This window comes from Anoplopoma fimbria, chromosome 7 (genome assembly GCF_027596085.1).
Source record: "Anoplopoma fimbria isolate UVic2021 breed Golden Eagle Sablefish chromosome 7, Afim_UVic_2022, whole genome shotgun sequence".
Classification (NCBI taxonomy): Eukaryota; Metazoa; Chordata; class Actinopteri; order Perciformes; family Anoplopomatidae; genus Anoplopoma; species Anoplopoma fimbria.
This window is the reverse complement of record NC_072455.1, coordinates 16078626-16103055: the sequence shown is the minus strand read 5'-3', so window position 1 is coordinate 16103055 and position 24430 is coordinate 16078626. Positions and strand designations below refer to the sequence as shown.

General features: G+C 39.9%; 2 protein-coding genes across 3 annotated transcripts in view; both read left to right on the top strand.

The window, feature by feature from the left end:
- Window positions 1–14076, top strand: part of LOC129093100 (protein phosphatase 3 catalytic subunit alpha) — a 61970-nt gene extending 47894 nt beyond the window's left edge. The window contains exons 9-13 of the mRNA XM_054601011.1: window positions 1529–1654; window positions 2399–2470; window positions 5184–5268; window positions 5929–6026; window positions 12332–14076. Of these exons, the coding sequence (XP_054456986.1) occupies window positions 1529–1654; window positions 2399–2470; window positions 5184–5268; window positions 5929–6026; window positions 12332–12534 (584 nt within the window). The 3' untranslated portion in view covers window positions 12535–14076. The remainder of the gene's footprint in view (window positions 1–1528; window positions 1655–2398; window positions 2471–5183; window positions 5269–5928; window positions 6027–12331) is intronic.
- Window positions 14077–16062: 1986 nt separating this feature from the next.
- Window positions 16063–23955, top strand: LOC129093504 (proteoglycan 4-like). Of its 2 annotated transcripts, XM_054601541.1 has the most exons (9): window positions 16066–16256; window positions 19021–19425; window positions 19520–19630; window positions 20289–20309; window positions 20604–20648; window positions 20904–21002; window positions 21150–21174; window positions 21277–21359; window positions 23017–23955. In XM_054601541.1, exons 1-9 carry the CDS (start codon window positions 16196–16198, stop codon window positions 23028–23030), a joined length of 864 nt encoding a protein of 287 aa, XP_054457516.1. In that variant the 5' UTR covers window positions 16066–16195; the 3' UTR covers window positions 23031–23955. The 2 variants fall into 2 exon arrangements, with proteins under 2 accessions (XP_054457517.1, XP_054457516.1); XM_054601542.1 differs by lacking the exon at window positions 20604–20648 and having other exon boundaries at window positions 16063–16256.
- The last annotated feature ends 475 nt before the right edge of the window (window positions 23956–24430 follow it).

Sequence of the window (24430 nt, the reverse complement as noted above, 5' to 3'; positions counted from 1 at the left end):
TAGCATTTGAAGCAGTGTACAAAGGAACACTTTCATGATGGCAAAAGCAGGTTTCACGGTTCCATGTCGGTGTCAGATTCCCTGGAAAATGATCATAAAGTGTCCGTAACGATTATCCTCGCTGTCGCTGGCTTTTCTTTCATCACCTCCTCCTCCTCGCCAGGAATTGACAGTTTTCTGTTAACTAATGAAAAGTGCTCAGCCTCCGGAGCCTAAATGCTGAGCCGTGTGTTTCTGTGATGTTATTCACGTATCCAATCCTGTGAATGACAGACACGCTTCACCAACTGGGGGCGGTAATCAATACACAGAGGAAATGTTCCAAAGGGGGAAAAACGGGGATTGATTTTTCTTCTCCCGCCCCCACACACACAAACTCTGGTTACCTTCATTTTGATGCGTTTTTAAAGCCTCAGTTTACACAGTTCAGTTTGCAATTGTGCAGATATATTAGTTCTTCTGTCAGAGTGAGAGGTTGACAACACTGACGTTAAGACCTCACCCTAAAATGTCTTTGTGTCGGTAGTTTTATACGGAAGCCTTTTATTCACTGTCATCACCCAGAGGATGACTGACAGCATCTGACAAAATGTTGCGTTACATCCAGGCTTGGTGTTGACAACGTTTGGGCCACTTTACACTTTTCTCAATAGTTTTTTAGCCAAATGGAGCTCTGTATCGAGTCGTGATTTTCTTTAATCACAAGTCTGCACATCATCTAATGAATCATTAACCGGGAAAGGTTAACAGCAAAAACAGCCAAGAACCCTTCAAATTAAACCTCAAAATATTCGTTAATGTGGCATTGTTTTATTTAATAATTTAAGAAGAAACGCTTCAGCCCCCTCGGGGAATGGCTTAATAAACCACATAAAGAAATGAAATGACAGCTAATTAAAAAATAATATTATTTACAAGGCAGAATACTTCTAGACAGAATCTCTTCTCTTCTTTTTGTTGTTCAAATTTTATGTCCAAAACAATCCATCTTACCATTCTTTGGATATGTTTAATGTCCATCCTGTTAGCTCCTCAAATGGTGATATTTTCCTACAACCGTCTTGTTTCTTGGCACTTTAGGCAGGGTACTTTGTGGGTAACTTTCTCCGAGCTAATAACATGTCTGCCGGTCCGTCAGAGGGGATATGTACCCTGATATGTGAAGCTGCCGAGACCACAAAGTGTTTCTAAGTGGTGGTTAGGAACAGGATGGCGGCTGATAATGGACCTGGACCTTAATAAGATCTGATGCTTGCTCATGGTCCGTTGAAGTATGGACTCAAGTATTGATTTCAGACCGCTGTGTACTGTTGGAGACTATAGAAGAAGAAAAGGGAGATGGCGTAAGCTTCAACATGTATACAAACACATGTTAAAATAATCAGACCATGGGACATGTGGATGTTGACGGACACATCATAGCTTTCCGTGGTTATGATTAATCTTGTATTAATGTGTCATATCTGCCTTTACACATTTGGACATATGCTAACAACCACATGTCCCGTCTTTTCTTACCTTCCCCCAGCGGCAGTGCTGAAGTACGAGAACAACGTAATGAACATCCGACAGTTCAACTGCTCACCTCACCCTTACTGGCTGCCCAACTTCATGGACGTTTTCACCTGGTCCCTGCCCTTTGTCGGGGAGAAGGGTGAGCACACACACACACACACACACACACACACACACACACACACACACACACACACACACACACACACACACACACACACACACACACATTCTAAGTACGCTTTTGATGTAACATACACCAAATGAGAACATTGAGTACAAGCAGTTTGAACCAAATGCACCATTAAGTTCTAATGCATATTTAGTTTCCTGAGTCAGTAATGAAAATGGCCCAGCCTCACGGAACGGACACTTTATAGTTCATAAAAACAATACTTACTACAAATGATTTATGAACCAGAAACACACAAAGCACAATCCTGCAATAAGTGCAAGTCAGTAAAAGTTTAAAAATGGCTAGCAACATTAGCAGAGGGTTGCGTTCTCTCTCGGCCTCGAAGATTGTTCCAGGCGTTTGGTTTTTAGAGCACCCCACCGTCAAATCTGTGACACATCTGTGTCAGTGAATCACACATTACTATGACTGACGCACACACGCTCCAGGAAGCCTATTTTGGGTGTGACCCTTCCGCACAGGGCCATTCCTAGCAATGTTTGCAAGGTCACTGATGGACACTGCTCACCGGGTGTGTGCGGAGGGTCGAATGTTGGCATGACCTGTTGAAGTTAGACACCTTCCCCCAGAGACGCTTACCATGTGGAAAGCATACTCAGATTTGACAAATACTCATGAGGTGGTATGTTAAAAAAATAAAAATACGGTTGATGTTGTAAAATATCTGTTTTTCGGATTTCTTTACAGTGACTGAGATGCTTGTGAACGTATTGAGCATCTGCTCCAACGACGAGCTGACGACTGACGAGGAGCTGGATGGTAAGCAAGGCAGACAAATGGCAACCAGGACAGTTCCCACTGCAGTTTGCCTCGGCTCCACTAGAGGGAGTCCTCTGCTAGTGGGAGCAATAGACACACACACATTCAAAATATCATACACATTCCTTGTGTTTTTGCAGATACCATCGCTCTGCCCCATTTTCAGAACATTCAGTTTAATTATATTGATTTTTTTACAACGTTCTTCAACATCTCAGCAACAGAGAGACCATCCAGAAACAATTTGACACATGACACATTTTAATCAATATCCATTATTGTACTGCCTTCAGCGGCTTGAAAATACTTCCTTTTAATACCCAGTGAATCCTTACAAAGTCTGAATACAAAAATATAAATGAAAGACCTTGAAAGTGTGGAAATGCCTTAACTACAGATATATATTATATGTAATTATTATTATATATTGTAGGTGTTTTGTTTTACTAAAGCTCTCTGTGGTTTAGGTCTACTTGGGTTCAAACAGCACAGTTAGTCATACAGCAATCATGCTTTTTATAACCATATAATAGTGGCAAGTTTTGGAAATATTTTCGGTCACATCTACAATGAGATGACTAGTTTCCCCTGTGCCTGCCCCACCCCTTACCGCCAAACAGGAAATGATCTCACCAGTCCTTCCACCTCCTCCCTCTCTCTTTTTGTGTTTACTGATGCACGCAGTTCGACTCTGTCAACAATACCCAGGGATGCAGCAAAATAAACATTTTTATAACATAAATGCTACCTGTTCCTCCAGCTGATTTATAATTAAGCTCATATGATTGGCTCATGAACAATCAGGGAATATAAATAAACAAAAAATGATATTGATATGCAAACAGAAGCGTGTAACTGCCACGCCAGGAAAAGAAAAACAGATCAGCGTCACATTGTAACACGAAAAGTTTGTTTTTCACGTGATTAAGACAACACACAAAAGTTTGTATGTCGTAATAGCTCGAAAAACACTTTTCACATTATAAAGGGATACTGACCCCTTTTTTCTTTTTCTGGCATTGCAGCAATACGTTTCGGTAGATTTGGACTGTGGCATAAGTCGCATTAGTCCCTCAGAAAATTAGCCGTCCTTGAACATCTAATCATATTCCACCAACTCATTCACTCAGTGCTTTTAGTTGAGCCACTTTATTTCCATGTTTCCCTGCCCTCACTTTCGTCTCAAGCTAATTTATTTTCCAGATCTCTCATATATTTTCACTACGTTGACATTTGGATGTGTTCTTTCCTTTGTCTTTCTCACTCACGATCTTTTTTTTTTTTATGTGCCAGTACAATCCTTTTATTGCACTGCCCTTTATCTACTATTGTTTCCATGGTTTCCAATTGCCATTTTGTCGATATGTTAAACATCACTTCTTTTTCACACATTTCCTTTGCATTCTCCTCCTTTCTCTCTCTCTCTCATGCTGTGATATTGTCACTACCTTGGTTTGCCTCATCTAATCTCTCTTTTCTATGTTTTCCAGAGTTTTGTGTTCAAGGCAGCGCTTTACTTTACACTTGTTTTGCTTCCTTGCCTCTTATTTCGCCATCTGTGCCTCCTGTCCGCCACCTCATCTTTCATTCTACAGCCATCCACTGATCTCTCTGTCCTTTCTCTTGTCTTCTCTTCTGGGGGTTTTTCATGAGAAGGACAGCTAATATATCCCCCCAAAAAAGGTACAAACATTAGCTGTAGTGGTGTGTGCAGAGGTAGATAGACTTTTGTCCAGTGCTTGCTCTCTGCGTTTCAGAAGTCTGTCAACTAACAGCACTGTTTAAAACCCCTACTAACATTACTACTGAGTCCTTCTATTGATCTCTCTTTAATTGTTTACCAGAAAGACATGTCTGTAATGTTACAGTTACATGCTCCTGCTTTGGGTAAAGCCAAATCTGACACATGAACAAAGAAAGAGTTTTACAGGAAGATACATTATCATTAGCTTAAGTAATATATTTGCTGTACACATCCTGTGGAGAAACCTGTTTCAAAGTAACAAGGGTTCATATGATAGAGGATGAGGGGAAGAGTCTTAAACTAGACATCAGACTGCTCTTTGCTTTGCTCAGCCTTTCGCCACACATCAGCTTCATTTCCATCCTTCATGCATTTTCCAAGCTGGCTCCCTGGGGCCTTAAAACTGTTATTCTGCAAAAAAGAAAAAGGGTATCTTTAAACAAAGTTTTGTTTTCCAGTACAGGAAAAATCCTGTTTGAGTCCCCACAACCAAAACACAGCACAGGAAAATCCATATAGAGTGTGATCATCTAACGTGCTGATAAGACATGTTTTGGACAAGGACCAGGCCATTTACAGATGATTAAACAAGTGTAGTGGTTCCAAGTACTACCTGCTGAAATAGTGTGTAGGAGTAAAAGGGACTTCAACTGAACACCACTAATGGTACAGTACAGACAGCCAGCGTGAGTGTTCTGAATGCTGAGAATACTCAGTTGTTTTCATGTGTTGATAGATCTAAACTATGTCGTATGAGCTGAACTTTAGTAACCTCACTATGATTGCATTTTGTTCATATGATGCACTTCTGGATAAACTTAATTGTCCAAAATACTCGCTCCGTCCTACCACATTTAGTAAATGTTATAGGACACACAGAACAACAGACAATGAAGTCTTTGTTACACTTCCACAGGACATGGTTTATTATGCATGAGTCACAGCTTGTATGACCTCTGACCCCTCCAGGTGCCACAGCTTCTGCTCGTAAGGAGGTCATCCGCAACAAGATTCGGGCCATCGGCAAGATGGCCAGGGTATTTTCTGTGCTCAGGTATGCAAACATGAAAAAACTCCCTTATGTCTTGTTTATTCTACCATTGTCCCAATACCTTATCATGTGTAATGTGAAAGGTATAATTTGTTGTGACGAACCCACAGAGAATAATCACCCAACTCTGCAGTTCCCCTCAGCTCTACGGATTGTTTTAGCGTCTTTCAGCTCATTGTTTTTGGTTTTTCATCCGCAACTTTACTAAATTGGTTCAGTCTCAATGCTCTCATGCTCAGATAAATCCACTTCACACGGCCTGCCAAGCACCAAACAACAGACAAACTAAGTTAGCAACTAGCTTGTGAACAAAGTGGAGTCTTTAGAGGCTGAAGAACCGAGTAATTCCCTTCAGGAGTTGGTGGAGACCAAAAGAAAGCTAAAATAAATGTGAATATTGGACTTGCATTCCTTCAGTGGCTGAAAACACGACTTTAAATGAATGTTAATGTTGCAAAATGTCTGCTGGATGCATAAAAAAGGCAACATTTTGTTTACAAGGTAATTAACTTAATGTCAAAGCTGTGGTTTAAGCTTATTCCACTGCCCCCAACTGGCCAAAAAATGTTTTATTGTTTTATTGAGTCAATATTACAGTACATTATTCAAAACACAAAATGTGGGAATAAAAATAATAATGTCATTTCTGTGTTGATATTCCAGAGAGGAGAGTGAGAGCGTGCTGACGCTGAAGGGACTGACCCCGACAGGCATGCTACCAAGCGGAGTGTTGTCCGGTGGCAAAGAAAAGCTGCAGAATGGTAAGACTGTCACCAAGTACCACGAGACCCCCAGCTTTGGCCCCCAGAACGGATTCTCTCTTCCACATAAATCCCCCTTACGCAGCGATACCCTGAATAAAGTGCTAGCTCAGTGTTTAGGGGATACTGTATATATAGACTCCTTCCCTTTTCCCTCAGTGATAGTCCAGGAATTTAAAATTGCTGCCTCGAAGTAATACTGTAAGAGAAGTTAAATATTTAGCTTCCCTCGGTAGTATCCTTTCTATACTGCATGTTTTAGTTAAGTACTTCAAAGCAGTAGCAGCTGCTCTATGACGCTTTCTTTCAACTTTAATGTACTTCATTTAAGTATTCTTTCCTGGATATATGACGATAGCATATCAAGTTATATTTCCTGCCCATAGTCTCCTCCTTTCAGACTTTTCTTTGTCCCTTTGTCTTCTCTAGTGTGTCTCCCTCCTGATGTCTCACATTAATACTCTGTCTCCCCGTCCCCGTCTCTTTCTGTATTCCACTGGTTTTATCTCAAATATTACCTGTATCTTTTTCTTTCTCCTTTCTTTCTAGAAACTGCAGGTATAATCGGTTGTGCAAGTATTCTGTTGTGTTGTTTTCTTTCTTTTCTTTTTTTATTGTGAGACAAGTTTAGAGTTCAGTCCACCCTCTTATGTTGAATTCCAAACACTCCCTAAATGAGTTTGACAAGCTGCTGCAGCAAGGAAGTAAAGGCTTTCTGGAAAAGCGCCTTTACAAACACTTCAAATTTACTCTGAACTCCTGACAGAAATGGTCACTTCATTGTCCAAATTTGAGTGCTAGTCGTGGATCTCAGCAGCGCTCCGTCGGGACAGACGCGGGACTCTCTGTGATCCGAAAGGATGAATTGGAATTGACACAAGCAACTGTGAATGAAAGGGGGATAACTGCTGTCTGCCTTTCCTTTACAAAATGAAGCAGAAATCCAGACAACTTCCCTCTCCTCTCACAGGTTCTCACACATCAGCTAGCACTTTCCTAAACACGCAATGTTTCGTTGCAAAGACAAATGTCACATGTAGCAGTATTTGCATTAAAAGCAAAATCCCTTATCTTCATAAGAATAGGAACTTCTTTACTTTAAAGTGAGCCTATGTAACGAATGGAAACAAGTAGCTATCATGGGATAATGGTGAAATCTAAAATGAGAGTGTTAGTATGTTACACTTCGTTTTACAGGAGGGTGTACTCTACTATACACCAGAAAAACAACTCGTGTTTGCCATCATTATCTACTAAAAGCTTCTGGTCAAGCGAGTCTAAAGCAGCAAAAGCCCCACTTTAATGTAGAATCCTACTTTTCATTTATTTTTTATTTCTAAAGTTCCATAGTTTCACTTAAAAGCACAATAGCACTCAGTTTAAGCTTTAACATTTTTGGAAGTTGCACGTAGCAGATAGAATAATGGAATTCTTAGCTGCAAACGGCAAAAGAACGTCTTGTTGTTTCCACAAATATTGTAGCAGAAACTACAAACGGAGCATAGATTCTGAGCTGGGCCCGCTTTAAATTGCATTGTGACCTCCTGTGGGAGGAGAAGTGACCAAATTGGAAGGAAATAACATCTGGACAGAGATGGAAATTCTGCGCGTTTCAAAGGATAGGATGCTTTCCTCTATGGATGTATATTTAAGTAATAAAGGAAGCTCAATATTCAGAGAATGGAGCATAGCCTATGCAAATGTGTAGTAGACACAAACACCGTCTTTAATAGATGGCTTTTAACCCAACAGTAACTGTATTTTTAAAGTTTCATAAAGACTTTGAAACCACTAAACACATTTGCATCCCTAGAATTGTGTTTCTGCGGATTACCTGTATAACAATGGTGGTCTTTAGGATTAACATATGACTATGGAAGTTGCAGAGTATCTTTATTTAAGCCATTTGGAAGCAGCTGACACTAAAGAGAATCCAGTGAAGGTAGAGTGATGTTCAGAGATTCCTGTTGCAACATTGGTAGAATCACATTGCTCCGCTCATTTAACCAGTGTGCTTCTACTGTAATGTTGACTCCATCAGCCATTACCGTTGACACTGTGTGGCTCTCGTGCCTTTTGGTAATCTCATCCCCATGGTAGTGTGTCCTGTAGTCTTCAGTACTGTATAGCCGTCACTTTACTTTCACTTTCTGCCTCATCCTTGTCTTTGTGTAAGATGATATATAAAACGTTGTACTGTATGTAAATTTATTATCTCAAGGACGACCGTAAGAAATTGGTAAGTGGTTAAAACGCCAAAAGGTTTTCTCTCCTCCCTCCCCCCCCCCCCCCGCCCCCCCCCCACCCTCGCACCTCACACCTCACACAAGTAAGCCAGCATTTTTGATATTTCATATCAAAAGATGCTAATCCTGCAGTTCCAGATGCTGCTTCATGTCGCACAACACAACAGTAACGCCGCTCCATGTGTCTCCAGCGCTTCGATTTTACATTAACAACTAAGCCGCAGCCATGAAAACCCACAACCACACATGCACTTAAACCTTATTCTTGTTTTCCATCCGTCCTACTTCAACTCTCCTTTCTCCATGTATGGCCTGACTTGCGTAATGGTTAAGAACTAATCTATTTCAAGCTTTAACCTGTTGTATTTGCTATCGATGTTCGTCCCTGCCGTATTCATCTTTTATTTATTTATTTTTTATCACCGCATTGATTCGTTTGTCAGACCTTGTCGGACTTTTCAAAAAAGTACCTCAAAGACGCAATCCTCTCCATGAGGTCACATGGGTCACCTTCCCTTTTCACAGATCTGGAATTCATCTTAAAGCTAAGGCTCATTCCTCTCCTCTCTCCCTCCTCCTCTCTGCTAACATCCATGTGTCCTTTGTCATGAAAATGTGGAGATGACGTTAACCTCTGTTGTCGGCATTGGCTGTCTTTGCTGCTCATTGACTTGTACCTAGGACAAAATGAACTCCTCTGCTCACTTCTCTCATTCGTTTTGCAACCCCCCTCTTCTTCTCTTCAGCTACTATTGAAGCTATTGAGGCTGACGAAGGTAAATGGGTCTGGCTGCCCTCTTCTGTTGCTTTTTCGTGGCAATAGACAGGGGGCTCTGCTGGGTTTTCATTCATCTCGCTGGTGCTTGAATAGAGTGTGTTGGGTGTTTGGGCTAACAAGATGTGGCATTGTATTAACAGAGGAAAAAGAAGTAAGTCATTAGGAAATCCTGTGGTCACACAAGGGTTTTAAAGGGGAATGGATTTCATAGCACAGATTTTAAAGTCACACTGATTTTGAGTGAGTGCAAAGCAAGTACTTTTCTGCAGGTTATTCTTAGTTAACACACAAATAATGTGTACGAGCTTTTAATGTGCTTTTGCATTTCCTAGAAAGGTTCTAAGTGTTTGCTAGGCAACGTGCTATTATATCATTATGGCAATACTTTGCTTTTCATTTCAGAAGTTGAAATATAACTGTTTATGTTTCACGGATGATTATCAGACCATCCTGGTTTAGGATGGAGGTTGCATTTTTGAGGAAATGCACATTCACACTCACATAATGTGGGAGGTGTTTATAAATGGGCATCATCAGGTCATCTGGCTGTTATAATGAGCTTCAACCAGATACCAGAGGCACCGGCTGGCTAGCATACTGTATCCAGTAGAGCTAGAGCACTACAGTTTCTATAACTCATACAGTGATTGGTAGATCTTTTCTCAACATGTTTGATGTTGTGTAGAATGCAGACACAGAAGGCTTCAGCAGATTTGTGTAAACTATGTTAATAAAGTCTTGTGAAAGGTTACACTTTTTTCTTATCTAAAGCTGGTAAAGTTCTGGAGAGCCTTAAACAAATTATTATTTCATTTAAATCACTCGGCATGGTAATTGTACCGTGCTAGATAGTGTACCACCTGCTCTGCCCTCACGCAATACAGTGAAGTCTTGCTATGAAAGCTTATAATGGCATTTCCCCTTTGAAACAACTGAAGCAGTTGTTGTTGCTGTTGTATTAATATAATAATACCACAGTTTTCTTTAGAGCTGAATCTGAAAAAGTAAAAAAAAAAAAAAAAAAAAAATGCTCCACAGGAGGCTTTGAAATCCAAATTGGATTCTCCCTAATAAATGTTTTACTTACATCGCCTCTGGCGCAAGAACAACCTCAACTGCGGGCTAAATAGTAGTTTGCCAGCTGCTATTTACGTTGGAATTGTCCAGTATTTCCTCTTTAGCCCAATAGAGGAGAGTCCATTGTAGTGTCGAGAAACGTCTCTGCTTCTCTCTCCATGTGGATTCCTCTGTGGCCCTGCTGTGTCGTGTTCTTTTCCTGTGAGCTGCTAATAACCTGTGTCTGACCTGTGCTATGCAGCAACACAACTACGCTACCCATCATGCCCCGCTCCACGCTCCCCCCAATTTGTCGTCTAAAATTATGCCCACCCCCACCCCCCCCCCCCCACCCCCCACTCCCTTCCTCATTCTAGTACAGGGTCTTTGCAATTATACCTGTTACTACCATTAATACGACCCCCCCCAGCCGTTATGAGAGGTGGAAGTAACACAATTTCAACTTGTTGCCGTTAAAATGGGCTGAAATGAAACTTGATCAAGCTGAATAGTGCAGTAATAAGGCAAAACCTACAACCCCATATAATTAAATAATACTATTTTGAGTTAACAAATGTCGTGTTTTTGTATCATTATGTGTGTGTATAACACTGGGTTTATTCCACAAAGTAGTACCAGCTGCTGTTTCTTTCCATTATTCAGTTCAATTGAATCTTGTTTTTATTTAACTCCAGTCCAAACGCTATTGTGACCTCCACCCCTCATAACCTCCAGTGATCCCTTAAATTGCTGCATGCTCCAAGCAGACTTAACAAGTCGTTAGCACCCCGAGTACCTCTGTAGTGTCTTTGTACGTGAGCTCAGTCTCAACGTGGTTCTATTTTGTGGACGTGAATGTCTCAGTGGGCTCCACTCTAGTGTTTTTATTTTTATTTTCCTCCCCCTGTTCTTTATTTTTTTCTCTGTTTGAACTTTCTCCTTCTTCCCTTTTTATGTCGTTCTTTAATCTGTGACGTGACAGGGCAATCTGGATGTTTGGGGTCCTCAGGTGTTCTGGAATGTGCCCGAATCAAGATATTATTTAATTTTAGACATATTTTAGTTACCATACACTGTTTAAGATTCACAAAATTTGGCAGTACAAGATGATCATTAGATGGTCCAGTACTGTCGAAGTCCTTTTCACAGATACTGAGTAAAGCGTTGATTGATGGCACAGTGAAAACCTGTCGACCCTGATTCCAGGAGTGCCCTCTATAGATCTAGAAGGATTGTTTAATCCTTTTGTCTGTGCAGTTATATCATTTTAAAACACTGATAAATGGTGTTAATGTGTTGTCATTTCATAAAAAATTAGTTATGCCCTTTTTATATGAATTGCTCCCATGTTATTAAACTACTAAACACTTTAAATGATGAATTAGTAAATATGCTGTGCAATATATGCTGTGGTTCATAAACAACATTTATATCAGCGGTTGGAGATTTAGTTCAGCCTTATAAATAGCACAGATATGTGTTGCATCAAACATATAGGAATATATTTAACACATAGGAATAGGTGTACATTTTGGGGAAATGTGCTTATTCTCTTCTTTGCATAGAGTTAGATGAGAGGATCAAACCTGTGTGCGTTCAATATAATGCCACAGTCAGCAGCCGCTTTCTTTGCTTAACTAACTACCAGCAAAGTGTTAAATATACTCTTTACCGCATCCTGCCATATTTAATTCCACATAATGTCACACATATTTGTTGTTATACTTAGTTTTTCTAAGGTATTAAACAAAGTAATTTAACATGTTAACATGAGGGCTTTGGAGGTGCTGAAAGGCTACTTGTGGTACCTTCAGAGCCAGGTTAGCTGTGTTCCCGTTTTAAATATGTATGCAGAGTGGAAGAAAGTAAATAAGCATATTTTCCAGAATGACAGACTATTCCTTTAAAGTAGGGTCTTTAAGGATCAATATGATGCAGGTATCATGAGACCTTCAGATACTTATTTCTCATGGATGACCTGCAGTTATTAGCTCCTCAGATGCCGTCTGTATGTCGTCGTTTTCTCAGTCAAACAAGTTTTTTGTTACAACAATTCCATGATCCAAGACCAAACCAAATATAAGCCAAATCTGGTGATGTGTGAGTGAATGTGAGCAAGTGAGACCCCATCCTCTTAATCATTTAATCCCCCCCTCTGAAATGGCTCCTGATCTCTCCCCCACTGTTTTCCTCTCTCTCTCTCTCTCTCTCTTGCATCTCAACAGCCATCAAAGGCTTCTCGCCCCAGCACAAGATCACCAGCTTCGCGGAGGCAAAGGGCCTGGACCGCATCAACGAGAGGATGCCGCCACGGCGAGACGGCTTGCCCTCCGACGCCAGCCTCAACTCCCTCAATAAGGCCCTGTCCTCGGAGACCAACGGCACGGACGCCAAAGGCAGCACCAGCAGCGGAGAGAACATCCAGTGAAGGCCGGCAGCGGGCAGCCCTGTCATCACGGTCCGCCACCGCAGAAAAAGGGGCAACGGGTGAAGGTGTGGAAAGGAGGGAGGAGTGTTGGAGTGTGGAGGGGGGGTTGGAGGCATCTGTGGCTGAAACTGGGGGGGAACATCTCACTTTCTAGTCTTTTTGGATATGCCTTCAAAATATTAGTTCATAGTCAAACCTGCTAAGTTAAGTTAAGTCGGGCCTCTGTTGTGCTTGATTCTCCACCACACCGCAGTATGTCGGAGAGAAAGAGAAAGAGAAGGATAGAGAGATCTTAAAAGGTGATTTATTTTCTTTTGTTTTCTTGAAAGACCCTCGCTCATTTACGCCGAAACGGAAAGTCGTGTAACTTCTTACTAACTATTGTACGTTTACAAAAATACAGCACTAAAAAGGACAGAACATGAGATAATGTTTTTAACATATAAGGGGTGTACAAACTAAATAAGGACTATTTATTGATAACTTTTTTTTGCTACTCTTATAAACTAGCTCTGAAATTAATTAGGCAGTCTTAAAAAAAGAATGTTGCAATGTTGTCGAAATGCCAAATAATGGAACGTTTTATGGTTTTGTACATATTATGCTTACCTCAGGTTCTTTTGGTGTGTGCTTTGACCTGATTTTTCTGTATAATGGCTAAATAACTCGGTAATGAATACCTATTTTCTTGAGTTTCATAACTGGAATTTACATTTACCTATCTATCATTTGCAAATATGTTTATTTTTTGTCTCTTTTGGAAGGGGTTGGGGGGTAGATTTATCGTGGCTTGCTGGAATTGAGTGTTCATTTTTCTCTTTTTAAGTATTGCGAACAAAGTAAAAATAGAGAACCTATATTGTGTAAAAAAAAAGAATACAATAAACTTAAAGTGTCTGCCTATGCATGTTTTATAAAAATCAAACAAAGGAAATAGAAAATCTGAATACCTTGGCTGTGGAGGCCTGTTTTGAAATATACTGCGCTTTAGTGAACATATACTGGAAACGTATACCTGCATACTTTCAATTAACACCATGATGCTCTATGCCTTCAACTTCTTTTGTAATTGAAGCATTTAATTATCAGAAAGAAATCATATTTTTAACCTGCGCTTGTAAGTGCACACAGTCCAATTACGCATGTTTGACAATTCTTGTGAGGTGTGTAGTTACATGTGTAACTCAAAAATGCATGATTAGCTGTTTGTGTCATATACCAGGTAAATCAGTTTTGTTCTGTTTTGTAAATGTGCCACAGAAAGTGTAATTTGATTATTATTATTATTATTACTATTATTATTATTTGGAACTCTGCTTTGTATATCAGTTACAGGTTTGATACTGCTCAATACTTTAAGATGAAACCGAAAAAAAATTTACTTCAATCTTTTTTAAAAACTGCTTAAGTGCCCAAGTAATTCACTACACGACATGAAGCCTTGCTTTTGTAATTTAACTTCAAAACTGTTGGCAGATGAGGCATGCACTTGCAACTATGAAAAGTATTTTATATAACTGTTCAATAAAACTGTGCATGAATTTCAACTTGAAACGAAACTTGCTTCTCCTGTGTGTGACTCCGGCTGTCCTACAGTCCTCCGCAAAATGAATAAGCACCTGTGTAATATCAAATCAAATACATAATACACATAGTCCTATGGGCGTTTTTTTGGATCACAAGAGAACAGAGCTCTTTTATAGAGCTATGTGATGGTTTGTGTTTTCCAACAAGGTTAAAGAAAACACGCCAATTCCAACTTGCAAGAAAAACACACTCTAAACATGCTCTATTCCACATGGAGCTATCATTTTTAAACTTCTGTGAGTTCAAATAGTGTTTTAAGTTTTCCTCTGCTGGTTCCAGTTCCTCTCGAGATTTTGGCGTTGCCTGGCCGGTAGATCCGTGTTTCCTCATAATCAACCTTAGTGACTTCTTTGATTAAACAACGAAGACGAAGCCAAGATTACGCAAGCATACCTGTGTACACAGGAGACAAAGATCTGCAGGCTTCCTCTTTCATACAAAGAGAAAATGTGGCATATTCATATGTGGCAAGATTTCTTTTTATTAGTTTTACTCGTAAAACCATTCTATCTATTCATAAAACATTTTTTATTTCAGGACAGGATTTCTATGACAGCCTCATAGAAATGGTATGTTAGAAATTAAACCTCCAATATTCAGGCACATGAGCGTCCTTAAAGATCAATCAAGCTATCAGAAAACATCAAAGCAATTATTTTCCGCAGTTGTCTAAATATATAAAATTCTCCAAAATAACACAATTGAGCCAAGCAGCCTACATCTTCTTGTCCTTGGTTTCTGAAGTGTTTATCTTTGGTCTCTTCAGCTGAAATCAAACAATGCTCAAATGAAAGGAAGTAAACTCTGGCATCCTGTTTTTTCGGGAGGGCCAAAACACAGGAGCTAGATTTTGCAGCCTTGGAGGGACAATCTGAAAATCAACAAGACGTAGAAGTTTTCAAAGGGGAAAATGATGGTAACGTAAGAGTGGTAGTGTACGGATAATGTTCAGTAGAAGGAAACCAAAGCATGTGTAACTTGCCATGATAATCATATGAAATGATAACATGGTTTTTACCCCAAAAATATCTGGGAGTCTAGCTATCCACTTATCTCACAAGCAGAAACTAGAATTTGTTAATGGTCAGTGCAACAGTCTGAATGGGGAGCCATCTAAGGTCATCTCCATGTTTCTAGAGGCACAGTAGCATAAACAATAAAAAAATATTGAAGACGTCACGGCTGGTATTTGAGCAGCTCCCCAGGGCTGTCAAGACTTACCTCTTTGTCATTCGTTTCAATCATTATTTAACAAAAACAAACTGCTATTTTACAATAGTTTTATTTGTCTGTGTTGTTGCATGTGACACTTGGTATGAATCTGAAATTTGTGACAGTGTGTTTAAAGTACTTTGTTTTTCTTCATTACATTACATTACATTACAGTCATTTAGCAGACGCTTTTATCCAAAGCGACTTACAGGAAGTGTATTCAACATAGGTATTCAAGAGAACTACTAGTCACCAGAAGTCATAAGTGCATCTCCTTTCTTAAACAAGCATCTAAAAGCATAAACCAGAGCAAAAGTATAGTGCAGAGGCAAATTACTACGAAAACAATAATTGCAACAGACTAATACGAATATAATAAGTGCTACAAACTACTACGAATAGGATAAGTGCAGTAAACGAATACAAATTCAATAAGTGCACATACACTTCTTGGATCCCATGTTGTTTATTTCACATTTTGAGGACCTTGTTTACCCGAGTGATCACAAATGTAATTGTTAAGTGCACCAGTAATTCCCAGTCTCCTCCCAACTGGTCAAGTGGTGTCAGCGCAGGAAAAAAACCAAGTGATGGGAGTTGGCAATGCATTCAAACCCATTACTCAAACCTGAGCGTCCCTGTTAAATGGACATAGGTCTGAGCCCACTGACTGCCTTGTGCTGATCTCCACAGCCACCCACTTTTACGACAGGAAGGGAAGCCAGTGTATTTCCTCCCCTTCTTTATCTAAAGGAAGTGCCAAAATAAGCATCAGCAGCGGAGCGCCTGAGCACCTTTCCCACTGGTCACTGAGTCGGTGTCCGAGGAAGAAGTCGGAGGAGTTTACGACCGCAGAATCACCATGAAGACCATCAGTGTTCTTGTCCTTGTCCTGCTAGCATCCATCCATGTCTTAACACCAGGTAAGGGAACCATTCAAACTGCTTTTCCTGAGACACATGCTGTTAGATCTCTCAGAATCAGTCTTGAGGGCCCTTAAAAATCTTAATTTCTGTTTCATCAAGATGAGTTAGATCCAGCCTTGTTTCTCTGCATTATCATTGTGGGGATGATAAACAAAATAGCCTTCTTTACTGATGTGTGAAACAAATTTCAAATTTTGTCAAAACATTTCCACAATTATGTTTTCCTATCAAGTTGATTGGCCCCATTGTGAGAAATGAAGAACATGTATTTTGTTGTGATGGGCAGCAGTAGTTGTTCTGATGGATAATGTTTTACTCATGTTTTTATACTGATGTAATTTTGTTATGGTATGTGCAAAGATAAAGATCACAGTGTTGTTCAAAAGACACTCACACTTTGAACGGTACCTCAGAGACACTCAAAGAGTGTATATCCGTTAATTAAGGCTGAGATAAGCTGTGTGTGTGCGTGACTTTTAGTTGTTCTTTGTACTAACAAGAAAGAAAAAGTAGTTCATTATTTGGCATATTTAGTCAAAGAGAAGGTAGAATATATTTTATATATAAGCATAAGATACCAGCCCAAATCAACACCTCAGGAATGAGTTGTTGAGTGCCAGATGAGTGTCTCTTAGTTGAAGGAAAGGAAAAAGAGGGTGGCTCTGGATTTGTTTGTTTTCCTTGTGCGGAGCCAAAAGGACCTTAATCTGTCCTGCGCTGTGCAGATAGGTGATCTCAGAGCAGATTGGCAGTGGGAACCAAACTCCCTCTCTCACAGATACAACAGATCATTGTCCAGAGACCAAAATGTCCCAGCTGGCAACATATCTCCTTCCAGCGTTCAGCAGTAAACATCTGGAGGAAACACCCTGGGCATGTCTACTACTCACCCGGCGGAGGCATTACTCACCTTTGTGAGCTTTTTTTTCCAAAGCACATAAAGTAAAGAAATGAAGAGAACATTAGACATGACTTGAGGATTTACTTAAAGGACTTAAGACTTTAATTAACACATAAATAGCAGATAAATAGACTTGAGTTGACTTGAACTTATCACAAATGACTTACAGGACCTGTTACTGACTTGAGATTTGCTTTAAGGCTTCACTATCAAATTCCTTAAAGGACTTAACTTGTTACTTGCCCTGAAATACTTCAGGAAGACTTGTCTGGATGATTTATGGCACTTGTGACCTCACTCAAGATATGCACCAAAATACTTAGGACTTGACTTGGACTTGATCATTACTCGAATGATTAAAAGGAATTGGGACTCGATCTGACATATTTAGGACTTTGTTTTAAACTTGTCAGCAATGGCTTAAAACTCCAGATTTGAAAATTGAGACTTAACACACAATCCAAAAATAGGCCTACTTGAGATGTGGATTTGTCTCTAAATGTATTAAAGTACTTGAGACCTGACTTGAGGCTTGCTCTAAAATACGTGAAACCAACCTTGATTTAGAGTTGGACTTGAAGGATTTGAAATTCACTTGGATATCTCCCTAAAAAATTTAAATGACAGTAAGATTTAAGGACTTTTACACTTGACTTGAGACCTGCAACAAAAAATGGAGACTTGACTTGGACTTGCCTACAAAGTCTGAGAAAACAGCTCTGGCAAGAAGAGCTACTTTTTCATGATGAGCCTCATGAACTGAGACAGAGCAGGATGCCGTCGCTGCTTCAGGGAATCTGGTGACAAAATATGTCTGGTGACAAAATATGTTGAATGTGATCATAACTGACAGCAGTGAAGACAGGATGCTTGGCTGCTTAGGTCAGGGGACAACAATAGTGTGTGTTTGACAGGATGCAGCTTCACACTGCTGAAGAGCTTGGAGCGGAGGATATCCACCTTAACACGCCGCAACCTCCACCACTATCTTGACTTCTCATCCCTTATCTGACACTTTGAGCGGATGCTGGGCTTTAAAGCCGTGCCAAACAGGAACGATGTAAATATACAACTGTGAACCTAAAATAGAGAATCTGTCAGAGAAAATGTGTGAACACAGATAAATTGTGTCTGGTGTTTTATTTTTTTGTAATGCCGGCCTTCTGAATTCCTTGATAGCTCATTAGTTGATAATATTGCACTCTGACCTAAAACAGGGATGATATAAAGCAGAAGAGCCAGCATGGTGTTTTGCTGATTACTGGACAATAACTTCTGGTTAGTGATTTCACCTGTCGCAAAAAAAAACAAAAAAAAACGCTCAAATGGTTGTGTTTTTGCTTTAAAGTTTCATCAGATAAATCAGCTGAGACAGATGACAAAAAGAAACAACAACCGGCAACGGCTACCAGCAACAAAGATAACCTATGCTTTACAAAGTAATAATAATAATAATAATTAAGCCTTTATTAGTCCCACAATGGGGAAATTACAATTCTCTGCATTTGACCCATCCCGGAGGAGCAGTGGGCTGCTAAGAAGCGCCGGGGGAGCAACTGGGGGTTAGGTGTCTCGCTCAAGGACACCTCGGCATGTTGACTGTAGAGGGGTTACGGGACGAGCGCTCTACCTCGTGTGCCACAGCCGCCCCAGCATAAATGCAATCGTTACATTTGGGAAATACATTTATTTGCTCTCTGGGGGAGAGTAAGATGAGAAGATCAATACCACTCTCATATGCAAGTGTAAGGCTACAGTCAGCAGCCACTTAGCTTAGCACAAAGACAGCTGGCTTGGCTACAGATCCTAAGAAACTATTTATACGTCAATTTCATCAACCTTGTTTTTGTGTATCTACAGCTCTGGCAGCATCACCAGATGCCACAGCAGCAGTTCCAAATATAGCAACAATACCAGCAACAACCCCAAAGGCAGCAACACCAGTAAGACCAACGGTAGCAATGGCAGTAACCACAAAGGCAACAACACCAATAACACCAAAGGCAACAACACCAGTAACACCAAAGGCAACAACACCAGTAACACCAAAGGCAACAACACCAGTAACACCAAAGGCAACAACACCAGTAACACCAAAGGCAACAACACCAGTAACACCAAAGGCAACAACACCAGTAACACCAAAGGCAACAACACCAGTAGCACCAAAGGCAGCAACAGGAACCCCAAAGGCAGCACCAACAACACCAGCCACAGCAGTTTCCACTTCTCCTCATAGTGCCATCAGCAAAACTCCTGAGAATGGTGAGACTGAAGATAGATTGATACAATACTCCTTGTATACCTGTTTGACCATGCTCCTTAAAAAAAAAAATCTTAAATTTTCCTTTAATTCCAGCAACAACTGATGTAACCGAAGCAGCTAAGAAGGCCATGACTTCAGCTGCCACAGCATCTGCAGACCGCAAGACTGTGGCCCCTACAGCCACCGTTGTCCTCCAGATTAACAGTAAAAGATAGACTTTCTTTTAATTTATTGGTTCGGGGATGACACACACCTGTATATCACAATTTTAAAAGGGGTTAACACACACACACACACACACACACACACACACACACACACACACACACACACACACACACACACACACACACACACACACACACACACACACACACACACACACACACACACACACACATACATGTAAGGATTGTGTCTAAGGCCTATGTCTATTAGCCTTCACCTACAAAATGACACTCAAAAAGATACTACCAACCAGGAAGAGACTCAAAATGACCAAAAAGAAACATAAAATGTCTACAATGACAAACAAAAAGACGACAAAGAGACTGAAACAACTACAAAAGATGCAAAATGGATGTTATAATAATAAATAAATGTTGCAACAGGAAGTATTGTCCAAAATGACAAAAAAAGTAATACGAGATTTTTTGTATTTACATTCCTTTCCTTTTGTCTGTTTGAATTTTGTTAGAAACCGGTGACAGCACTGAAAAACCAAACCCAGACAAATATATGTATCAAATGAAAACCATTATCTCAAAAACACATCAACTGTTTAAAAAAAGTTGTTTTCAAGAAATGAAATGTAAATGTAAATAGAGTCAATTTTGACTCAAATTATCTTTGTTTTCTGCAGGTACAACTCTTCCTGCCAAAGGTACTGTATATCACTTTGTACACACTTTGCCATGTATAGAACAAGCACTTCTCTTTCTTCTTCTTTTATTCATTATATTTATTTACGTTCATAAATAAAAATGTAATGCCAACATGATATGACATACATATTTTTTTTACATATTTTTATAATACGCTGTCTGTGAGGTGGATACTTTCACTCAAACAGCTTCACACTTCCATGTATTTGGTTATGCCGCATATGAAGTCATGAATAAATGAAATCATGTCCATTCATGTCCCACTTTAAATCATAAACGCTTTATTTTGAAAGATCCTCTGTCTGGCAATCTGGGAATAACTCAGTTCTCCAAATCAGGTAATGTAATAAACTGTACTAAACTGTACTCTGCTTAACTCATTCATCATGCCCCAAAAACACTTCTTGGTGATTTAAAGACGTTTGATGGTTTTGGCACTACAATGTGGAGGTTTTAAAGTTATAATGACTAATGACTGAGGTGCTGCAGCTGCTAAATCACCAGCCTGCCATCATTTGGTTGGACTCTAATATTTCAGAGGCAAGTCAGAGTAGATTCAGTGAGAGGATTGTCTGTCAATATTTCCCCATCAGACAACAGGCTGTGGTGGATTCTGTTGCCTGTCCTCTTGGTTGGAGCTGCCGCCATCATTGTCCTCAGATTCACATGCAAGAAGATCCACGATCACTCGGGTATGTATAGAAGTATGCTGCACAATGAACTCACATGTACCAAACAGTGCATCTAAACTGTCAACTGTGAAGTGTGTTATTGATTGATTTTGAATTGAAGTGTTTTTTGGACATAAAATGAGGTTCCTCTTGTCTTCTTTTCAACAGAGACCATTGATACTGGAACTGAGAAGTAAGTTTGAACTTTGTAGTTATGGACTGTCTTTGAAAAAAGCTTGCAAACCACTCAATCATCTGTCCCTTTGTCTCTCTCTCTCTCTCAAACTCTCTGCAGCGCATCTTTCCAGAGCAGACCCGAAAGCACCAAAGATGCTGTCTTGCTCCTCGGAATGAAGTCCTCGTTTGGAGAAGAAAATGGTGAGCTCCCTTCAGTGTATCACCTTCAAGAGTTGCTTCCAAGTTCATTCTGTTTGTTCGTCATTCCATCTCGTGGCAGAGCTGTTTTCTCCAGACGCAGACTTGCAGTGAATCCAGGGAAGTTACAGGCTTTTAATATCTCATTGTACTGTACGGGCTTTTGGGGCTTTGCTGTGCAACAGAAGGTGTTTCCTGTGATTCTGCGCCCCCACCCTCGAACAAGCAGCGGGGCTTGAAAGATAGGGACTTCCTAACATAAACACAGATTATTTTGGAAGGGAGCTATTGTGCAGTCAGTAAATGTCAGTGCAGCCCAGATGCTGACAGGCGTGTGCATGTTTGTTAGTGGGGGGGGGGATGCATAGTGCACATTAACCAGGGCGGATGGGTCATATGTGGCTTGTACACAGACTCAGTACCCCTTCATCCCACCCATGAAATAAAAAAGAAATCTGGGCACTGCATGTCCTACTTTCCTTCCCTAATACAATCCGGCCTACATGCCTTGGCTGCGAGCTTCGGAGGGAAATGGAGTCATGCTTTAGGAATTTTGCTGAGGAAGAACGTGTTTATGTTGTTACGTCTTTGGAATTGTAGCTTTTTAAATTCTTATCTGACTGGGAAACTCATACATACTGCACTCCGCGCACATAAAACCTTATAATCCCACGCTCAAAGCTCATTAACAAAAACAGTTTTTACTGACTTAAAGGGTCAGTTTGCTGCATTCAGGGGGAACCATTGGCAGAGACGGAATATCATATTAGTTAGTATGTTTTCTTTAGTGTATAATCACCTAGATAGCTCTAGATAGGGTTTTTGCGTCAGCCACCGTAGTTCTCCTACATGCTTAGCACACTGGAGTAATTTCAGTTGGTTGCAATCTGCAACCTCCCCGCTAGATGCCGCCAAATCCTACACATTAGACCTTTAATGCAGGGGTTCTTAAACTATTAGTAGGCCTGGGACCTCTTACGGAATGCATCTTCGAGAAAAAATCCCTCTTCATCACAATACCAATTAAGCATAATGCTTGCTACCATTTTTACTCTTAAATGCTTTTGAAACTCTTTGTATTCTTCTTGGAAACTGAAAAACTGGCATATTCCTAATAAATCTACACGTACGCTTGTCTAGATTATGCTGTCTCATTTGAGTGGCTCAAATGAGACAGCATTATTTAATCATTTATAGCAAATTATTTCGTGGACCCTGTGAAGGTGCCTTGGACCCTTACTTTGAGTATCACTACTTTAATTAACTTTTTTCAGCAGATATCACCATAAAAAAGCCTCTTTCCGTAAAAGTCCTACATTTAATGATACACAATGATTTAAAAAATGTATAGGCAGTGTGCCTTGAGGAGAAATGTACAACTGGTTCAGATCTTTTTTTTTTTTCAACTTTTGGATCAGAGAGCAAAAGGGAAAATGTAGGTACCACTTCCTAACCATGGTGACATAATGTAGTCAATGCAGCACTGCCGCCTTGTGCTGCCTTGACAAAAAGGCACAATTGATTTTCTCAAAACACAATTCAGAGCTTTATTTGTTATCCTTTTTCGGGTTGGATGAAGGTGTTCTTTTTTTGATCACACATATATGGTTTTATTATTGTGTGATTTCCTCACTTGCCTCTGTTGTTATGTCTGTTTCAGCTGCCTCAAGATAAGAAAAAAAAATTAAGAAGGGCAGCAACATGAAGATCGGCCAGTGGATGAGTCACACCTGCTGCCCACACAGCGATTGTCTTGAGGAACCATTTGGATGTTTGATTTAGTGAAATATTTAGAAACATTTTGGGAAGCAGAAAAATATGCATTATTCTGTGTGTTGAAAGCAGCTCTGTTTGAGACTGTGATAATAAATCTCAGAGTAAGGGAACTTAGTTTCAACCATAATATGTTCCCATGGACTTGAATTGAAAATATAGGCTAAACACTTTAAACAGATTAATCATTGCCTGTGGAATTGAGTAAATTAAGTTAATCTATGCACCCTTTATTTCAGTATACTGTTGACAAAGACAAACCTAAATACAGCTAATTTTTGTCTACATGATGGGCCACGTCACACATCTTCTATACAGTGCACTGACCTCAGATCCATCACGTTTGATGTAATGAATCACTGTCAGTTTCATAGTTTTAGAATTGTCTTTTGGTTGTGTTGTTTCATCATGTATGTGCCTTCAACTGTTTTTATCGATTGTCATGTTTTGGGGGTTGTGGTTTTTTTGTGTGTCATTTAATTTCACCAAACGATGGCATTGGAACTGGCTCATTTGAGGTGTAATATTTTTTATTTTTCATATGTATCAGTGAGGTATTTCTTAATAGGTTGTTAAATATTCTACCATGCTTCTTCACTGCAAACGTATTTTAAGCCATCAACCTTTCCTCGCAAGTAAGTGCTGTACATTCATGCCTGCGAAGGATTCGCAATTATGGGGGTTTTAAGATTTGTGTTCCTCCAATAAATATTCAAGCACAATAAATAAGTAAAGCAGATGCAGGGGGTTGTTTTTAAAGACACTGTAACTGCTTTATGGCTGGATTTTGTTGCTCTCAAGCTCAATTTCCTCAATAAATCACTAGGAAACAGTTGGGTTGTGCAGATTCAGTTCTTTAAATTAACTTTTGAACTTACTTTTGGTTATTTGTATTTTTTTTTTGGTTTAAGATCACATATGGTGAATGACTCAAAATAGTTATTTGAATTTTGAAAGCTTTGCTTCACCTTTCAACAACTTACATTGCGCTTCAAAATCATCAAAAGTCATATTCAGCCTTATATTGCTAAAAATCATTATTAGCTTTTCTTATTGGAACTCATTGAGTTCAGTAATTCTTCCAGATTAGACTGAGACAAATCTGACATAATGTTCTCTGTTTTGCTTGTAAATGAGTTTAATGTACTTTACTTAACCGCCCACAGTGTCAGTTCAGTGATTTGCCACTAGAGGGAGCAGACGGTCAACACAAAACAAAGACAGCAGCCTTGGTTCTGCCCCAGTTTAGACGCTGGTGTTTATTACAGAGCGGTTTCATGAGGCAGTTGACAGAGAAGTGA